Source organism: Hippopotamus amphibius, chromosome 8 (genome assembly GCF_030028045.1).
Source record: "Hippopotamus amphibius kiboko isolate mHipAmp2 chromosome 8, mHipAmp2.hap2, whole genome shotgun sequence".
NCBI lineage: Eukaryota > Metazoa > Chordata > Mammalia > Artiodactyla > Hippopotamidae > Hippopotamus > Hippopotamus amphibius.
The window spans coordinates 125,932,565-125,940,789 of record NC_080193.1 but is presented as its reverse complement, the minus strand read 5'-3'; the positions used below and the strand labels follow the sequence as shown (position 1 = coordinate 125,940,789).

General features: G+C 34.1%; 1 protein-coding gene across 1 annotated transcript in view; it reads right to left on the bottom strand.

The window, feature by feature from the left end:
- Window positions 1-790: 790 nt before the first annotated feature.
- LNPK (lunapark, ER junction formation factor) overlaps window positions 791-8,225 on the bottom strand; it is an 82,395-nt gene continuing 74,960 nt past the window's right edge. Inside the window, exon 13 of the mRNA XM_057746147.1 lies at window positions 791-1,813. Coding sequence (XP_057602130.1) covers window positions 1,578-1,813 — 236 coding nt within the window. The 3' untranslated portion in view covers window positions 791-1,577. The remainder of the gene's footprint in view (window positions 1,814-8,225) is intronic.

The window sequence follows — 8,225 nt, the reverse complement described above, 5'->3', positions numbered from 1 at the left end:
GGCCCGCTACATAAATTACTTTTAATTGTCCCCATACCGCAAAAGTAGGTACTATTCTTCCAATTTTACAGATGAAGAAACAGGCTCAGAGAGGTCAGCTGACTTGCCCAAGACGGCAGAGCTGGAATTTAAACCCAGACCTGTAATCTTGAAAACTCTGGTCACTATACCATGATGCCTCAGACTAGTAACAGATTTGGGTTTCTTAAATATACCCATCAGATATAAGATTAAATCATAAAGATGAATTTTTAAATAACAATTGGTATTTTATTAAAATTTTAATAAACTGTGTACAACTTAGAAATACTTGCCATATACACCATTCCTATATATTCCTCCTTTTGGCATAACTTCATTTTTTTTTTAATAATAGAGAAGAGAGATAAAAGGAAGATAGAAAAGACAACACTGTACTTAAAGTACAAGAACTACTATTCTGGGTCAAAAAAATTTCCCAGTTAATCCTTAATACACATAGTAAATCAAATGAACTACTAGTAATTAACTGCCTTGTCTCACAAAACTATGTCTCTCAAAATTAAAAACTACAAATGGCCTAAGATTTTCCTGAATCAGAAAAATCTAACCTCTGATTAGAACCTCTAAATGTCACTGCTTCTCTGAATTTGAAAGGCAACAAGTCTGAATAAAAAGATCACAATTTGCTCTCAGCAGTATCTATAGATTTATTGAATTGTGAGTTCCTCCTCCTACTTTTCAGGTAGCCATGTCATCCACCAAGATACTGTCTGAAGAAGTCTAGATATTTAACAAAAAAAAACTGCTGCCAGATCATCTTTATTTTCCTTAACGACATACACATAAGAGCACAAAATTCACTTATAATATCATCATTATTTTACAAATATAAATAACGCTCAAAATTCAAGTACAGTCAAGTGCAGAGATATTTCCTATATGTTAAGATGTAAACATAAGCTAATTATATACATCAGGTACCTCTGGCCCAGCTGCAAAATAAGAGACATCAAAAGTAACACTGCACTTGACTGTTCAACTGCATTCTTACTGAGAAGTCATACCAATGTCTATATTGTTACTGTAATAACTTTCATACCTCTTAAATACAAATGCCTAAATAGACATTTTACCCCTGGCAAATACCTCAAGAGTTAAAATTCTATCCATTTTAATGATGAAGTATTAAAACTCTTAACTGAGTTTCATTCCTTAAAACAAACGCTATTAGAACTTATTCCTAACCAAAGTTCTTCCTATGTCAAAATGGATAGTATTTACAGGTCACAAGTAGAAAACAAAAGTGCTATCATATTTGTTTATGTTTAGAATGGAAAAAAATACCTAAAAGCTGTCTAAACAGTGTGGGTTTTTGTACATTCAAAAGGATTTTACTTTACTGATATCACTTGCTTTCAATTTTAATATCCAGCAGACATAACTCTGACATACTGAAATAGCTAGGCAATCTGAAATTCAACTGATATCAAGCATGTCTTTAGAGAGGAAAACAAAAAGAAAGCACCACCTAAAAAAGCAATAACTGACATCAACAAGACTATAAATATCCAGTTGAAGGCACGTGGAAGCATTTACTACATTGTCAAAGATTCTTCACTTAGTTCAGGATTAGGAGTAGCATCAGCTCTGGGAACTGCTGATTTGGCTTCATTCATTGAGGTTTCTTCATTCTCAGTCTCTTCTTGCTTCTCCTCTGGTTCCTCTGTGCCAGATGCTTCTTCAATCACTGGCTTTGTCTGCTCTGTATCTGGTATTTTGTCATCTGTCTGCTCTGCACTGTTATCTAGAACATCTTGTTCTTCTAAAGATTCTGAAAAGATAAAGAGTCAAGACTGTAGGAGTATCCAAATGTTGAACTACTAAGATAAGCACTTGCAAATATGGACTAAGAAACAGTAGAATGGTCTAACATTACCCTTAAAATCTTAAAAACATATGTACTTAACTTCCTATAGCATACCATATACGAACTGGTATGAGTGAAGGGAAAAAAAAATAATTTTGGGGAAACAAACCCATAAATATACTTTTACCTAAAGCGCCATAGTTCAGGAAATATAAGAACTTTCATAATATTTAAGAACTTTAAGACGGATCTGAAAGTTGAATGTCCAAATGTATCAAAGTCCCAACAGAATTATGTGCTATAAGACAACAGCCCAGGATACAGATGCAGAGAATGGACTGGAGGACACGGGGTTGGGGGGGCGGGGGGCAAAGGGGAAGCTGGGACGAAGTGAGAGAGTAGCACTGACATATATACACTACCAACTGTAAAATAGATAGCTGGTGGGAAGTTGCTGTATAACAAAGGGAGATCAACTCGATGATGGGTGATGCCTTAGAGGGCCAGGACAGGGAGAGCGGGAGGGAATCGCAGAGGGAGGGGATATGGAGATATATGTATAAATACAGCTGATTCACTTTGGTGTACCTCAAAAGCTGGTACAAGTGTGTAAAGCAATTATAGTCCAATAAAGAGCTTAGAAAAAAAAAAGAAATATATAGATCAAATAAAACACACACACACACACACAAAAAGACAACAGTCCAGCAAAAAAAAAAAGCAAATGTATTAACTTCCAGATTGTGTTTCCTGAAGTGACTGGTCTCCCTTGCATCCAGGCAACTCTATGACCAATGTGTAAACGTGTACCTTTGTGTGTGTGTATGTGTGTGTGGTGTGATTTCCCACACTGATTTATATCTCTATTATCCATGACTGGGGAGGTCTAGATGTACCTTTTCCAAAGGCATGAGAAGTCTTCCCTCATCCCTCTGCAAGACAAGTCCTCAGGATTTAAACCTCTGGGTCAGAATACACTACATACCTTGAATGCTAGGGAGAGAAATGGAAGAGTCTTCTGCCCCTGTCTCCATAGCCAAGACCAAGTAAGGGTCTTGGTTCCTACCTGAAAATTTACTCCCTTCAAACTCTTTTCAGCTTCGTTAAATTCAAATCTCTTAACAATAATTTAATAACAACAACAATAATAATAACAACTTTAATTCTTTAAAGTTTAGAGAATGGGATAAGAAGGGAATGACAGGAGCAGAAATTGAGCTGCCCAATTTCCAAATCAAAAATAAAAACCTAATTTTGAGGTGTTTGTTTTGTTTTGTAATAAATAGCAACTAATACTATTGTTAGGAGAAATATGGTTAAACTATATCAGCTAAGCAAATAAGCAGATTTTCATACCCTCACAGAAGATCCCTTACAATATACTATAAATGTTATTGATTCAAAAAGTCTGGAGGAAAGGCCAGTCTACACTAGCAAAAAGTTCTAGTTTTCTTCCTTGTATAGTACAGGCCAGAATTTTGCTAAATAAATTTAATAGTTTTGCAAAGAAATTATATGCTATATGCACACATGTTGACATGGAGGTCTTACAAATTCATGGTTTTACCACATTGGTTTTAATAAACACAAATTATCTCTCACACTCTACACCAAGAGACAAAAAATATTTTTTTAATTATTTTTTAAACAGATATCTTAGACCCTAGTTTACAGAATTAATTACAATCTCTTTCTCTCTTTTTATATATAGAATGAAAGGCCAAGTTGCACAGTTAGGGACATTCAAGTTAATGAGGTTTTACTGTATGAAAATGTCACATGCTCACAAAAAGTAGTGAAGTATGTTCACATGTCACAAAAAATGCTATTTTTATCTTAAAAAGAACTTAAAATGGCAATTCTGCACCATGTGGAATCTTACAAAAATCTGAAGTAGAAAAGCAGTAGGTCATTTGAATTGTGTTATGTGAATGGTCCAGCACTCAAAGGAAAAGCAGAAAGTGAAATGAAACTCTATGGACTTGTACAGATCAATTCTGCTACAAGGGCAAGCAAGCTCTTCAATGGAAAACTTCAGGAGTCACTAACCATTTGTAATGCTACCTTCACAGAATTTATCCAGGGTAGAATTTTAAGAGTTATGGTTTTCCACAATTCTCTGGCCATAGAGCAAATACGCACTTGCCAAGAACTTTACAAGTGATTATAATTTAGTAAGCCCTCCAATAAAGTCATGTGAAATGAAAAAATGAAAAGTTCAAAATTCTGGACTCCACTCATCAATAAACGTGCTTAAGTGAACATAGACCCACGTAGTTTGTCATATTCTATTTGACAGATTGCCTTAGTACTAAATTTAAAACAGGAGACGTATCAAAGTTCATGATTTATCATATCAAAGCTTTGTGACAGGAACTTCCTTGGTGGCGCAGCAGTTAAGCTCCCAATGTAAGGGGCCCAGGTTTGATCCCTGGTCAGGGAACTAGATCCCACATACATGCCTCAGCTAAGAGTACGCATACCACAACTAAGCAGCCAGCGAGCTGCAACTAAGGATCCCATGAGCCACAACTAAGGAACCTGTGAGCTGCAACTAATGAGCCTGCCTACCGCAACTAAGGAGCCCACCTGCCACAACTAAGATCCGGCACAGCCAAATAAATAAACAAATAAAATATTTTTTTAAAAAAAAGCTTTGTGATGTAACTATTTTCAGAAACAGACACATCCCCCGTCAAATCCAATTTAATTTAAAAACTGGGGGATCTTAAAGAAGCAGTTAATACAAAGAGAAGAACTACAATACTCAATCTTTTAATGTCTATAGAGGTGAATTCTATGAAATACCATGTGCTGTCATAATTAGAAAACAGTATTATATACAAAACTTGCTCATCAATACTGTATTGTATTTCAGAAAATATCAGAAGACTAAAAACTGGTGAAATGATGAGCAGGGTTTGAGAACAATCAAAAAGCCTATTAATGACTACTTTTCTTCCCCCAGATTAATCTGTAGAAAAGTAATTTTAATAGCAGTTAACACTACAAAAATTTGGTATGCATCATGATACCTATAATGCAGACATCAGCTAGTCTAAACATAGACATTCAATGTTTGGATGCCAATGCCATTTTGTGAGAGGTCATCCCAATAAGCTTTAAGTGAACTACGCGTGCAAGATTAACGGAGAATTAATTACATATCAGTTTAATAACTAAACCACAGAGCTTTATAACAAGATTATTAAATATATTCCAAAAGTACTTACTTTATTTCTACGGGAGAGTATCATTTGCCTATTCTAATAAAAACAATAAATTTTTTTCTGTGAAGTTTCAGTTTAAAATAACTTGGTGGTATAAAATACATTACAGTAGATGTCAATATTTGGACATAAAATACCAAAAGAGAAATCAGCTTTCATGTTTATACTAATTAAACAGGCCTACTTTCCCCTGTAGAGAATGAGTTTAAGGCTAAAACTGATACAAAGTTACCTGGATGACCTAATTCCATTTGTAAGAAAAGTTAAAAAATCACCTTTGACATCTGTAATGCCAAGAAAACAACATATTACAATGTGATAAAACAAAATGACCCACGGGATTTGTTCCTTACCCAACTCCTACCCCTGCCCAATGCCCAGCCCAATATCCTTGAAAGAGAAGCTTCTTCCACCAAACTGAAACAATTGGCTTCCACTTGTTTGGGCAAAGCTTCAATTCAGCTAGACAGCTCAAACTCATAAAACTGAGGGTAACTGTATGGTGAATACCACTGCCTCACCTATAAACTACACACATGCAAAAACGTGTAAGAAGATCACCTTAACTTTAGGTTTTTATTCTAGCTCTTGAAAAAATAGTTTTCTAAGAAAATTAGAGTCTAGCAAAACAATTTCATATAATCTCCAAAAGAAACACATACAATTTCCACAGCAAAATACATGATTCTATTTAGATTATGCCTTTCAAAACCCCTCATATTTTAGTGATTTAGATTCTTACTTCTTATTCCCTTCTACAATAACTTAAAAAAATTTTTTTTGCCTTGCTATCACATCAGTACCTACCGTCTATACAGACTATAAAGCTTACCCAAAGGAAATGTTTTAAATTATAACAGATAATTTATCTTTGAACTCACAGATTTTAAACAAACAGCTTCTGCAAGATTTTTCTGGCTTAAGAAAAATGGCCAACTTATATTTAAGGACCAAAGACATGAAAACTCAAATCAACGGCTCAATGAATAAAATTCAAATAAATGATAACCACCTATGAGAAAATAGTTCATTTTAAACACATAGAATGCTGTGTAATTATTTACCATTGGTGAATAAATCTATTAGATGAATCATTAGAATGTCATTAAGCAATAATGTAAAACTATTAGGTGAAGGTGTTTCAGAAAAGAGAATCAAAAGGCCAAAAGATCTCTATGTCTAAAACAAACATGTAAAACCATACTACAGGCAAGTTTACATCTGAGCAAGCTATACATAGCTAAATATAAATAAAGGTATAAATTTTTTTGATCTCATAAATACACAGAATTCAATAAAATTTATATTATCAAATAGTTCGATTTCCCAGAGCATCATAATAAGCAATACTAAAAGTAGAATTTTCGCTAGTTCAACATAACCTAATAGTAACAGTATATTGCTTAAAAGAAAGGAAGGGAAGAGAAGAAATCAGATTATCAAGATAAATTTCACCGTCTATAAATTTTACTCGCTATTTTTCATAGTACTGACTAGATGCCACGAGTTTTATTATTAGCAAGTTATTTCCAGTTGAATAAAAGCTATATTCTACTAAAATAATTACATAAGATCTAGCCAAATATAACTGAACAATGATAACGATATTAACATTTTTCAAACATGCTAACTCCAAATCATTATACTAGAATACCAACAGTGTAGAAACCTTGTACTCAAATTATTACCATATCTAACCAAAAGAATGCTATGTATCAGTTATTTTGGAAAACATTTAAAAAAAAACAAAATTGATACACCCACTTTAACATGGCTTAGCACAGACTCAAATATTACTATACTATTCATTTCACAATAAAAGAAACGGAGGAACCAAAAACCAGTTCATTACTTTGGCACACCATATCTAGTATGCTCTTCGATAAAATGATAGTCCTAATGTCTTGTTTTCTCTAATAGTCTATTACCAAAGCATCTGTATACACAGTTCTAGAAAAAATTTCTAGGAATTTAAATGAGCAATTAATGGGAGGAATTTCTTCTAGGTTTCCTTCTTTGGTGAAAACTTTCCAAGGTTTCATATGTTGTTCTAAAGAGTAGTCCAAAAATTTCAAAAGCCTTGTGTCTCATCCTAAACGCAAAAGTCTTCTAGTAGCAGAATCAAGACAAAACTTAATTTCAAAGTCTTGCATCATAAATTGAAGAGAAAAAAAAAAAAAGGTTTCTTCTATTAATTCTAGATTCATATAAATGGTTGTGGAATAGTTTTTGAAAAAAATTTCGATGGAAGAAAGTTACCTTTTGGTTTCATCTGTAAATTCAGTAATGCAATCTGAAGGAGCTATTTCAATACTTGAAAAAAATATATAAAAATTAAAACAGGAAAGTTTTTCTTTCAGACCTCAAGTTTCTACTTCAAAAGTGTAGACATCAGCAAGCTAAGCCCTTATTCACACTGGCTGTCGTCAGAAAGAGTAGCTGATTGAGATGATATGCTCCTTACTTCATAGTTCACTTTAATCATAAAGGTACGCCACCAGTGTTCAAATAAATGCAGCTTCATCTGTTCATCAAAATACTTTCTGTCGTTTACTAATGGAATCCAGCTTGGAACTGATAACTGTATATCACAGTGTTGAGACAGGAGTCTTGGATAAAATTTTCAGTCTTCTGGAAAACCAAAGAAGTAAAAAGGTGCTCATAGCAGCCATTTTGATGAATCCAAAGAGAAGAATGAAGAAGTTGCTGCTCTAGAGGCTATCTTAACCAAATGGAATTGTTGCTTCAGTTTCTAGCACCGTGGAGCTATCGGACCCTGCCTCAATGTCTTCACCTATTAACGTTACCTTATTAGGGCTGAGTCTGAGCCAGTTAGACTTCGTTCCAGAGATTTCTGACAGAAAATGAGACATCTGGGGTATTGCTCCTCCTAGATTAGATGAGAAGGAAAGGGATAGCTGGGTGTGGTTTGCTAACTGCGCATCTTGACCCTAGCAGAAGATAGAAAATATGGGACTCACTATCAAGATATCTGTTTTGTTGGCTGTTTTTTCTTTTTTTTGTCCCAACTACTGGCTTTCAATTATTCACTTTAGCTTTCATAAGCAAGGGTATTCATGGAAAGGACTCCAATTTTTCCTCTAGGCATCTTCATTATGAATTTTTTAATTTTCAGTTCCAAGAGG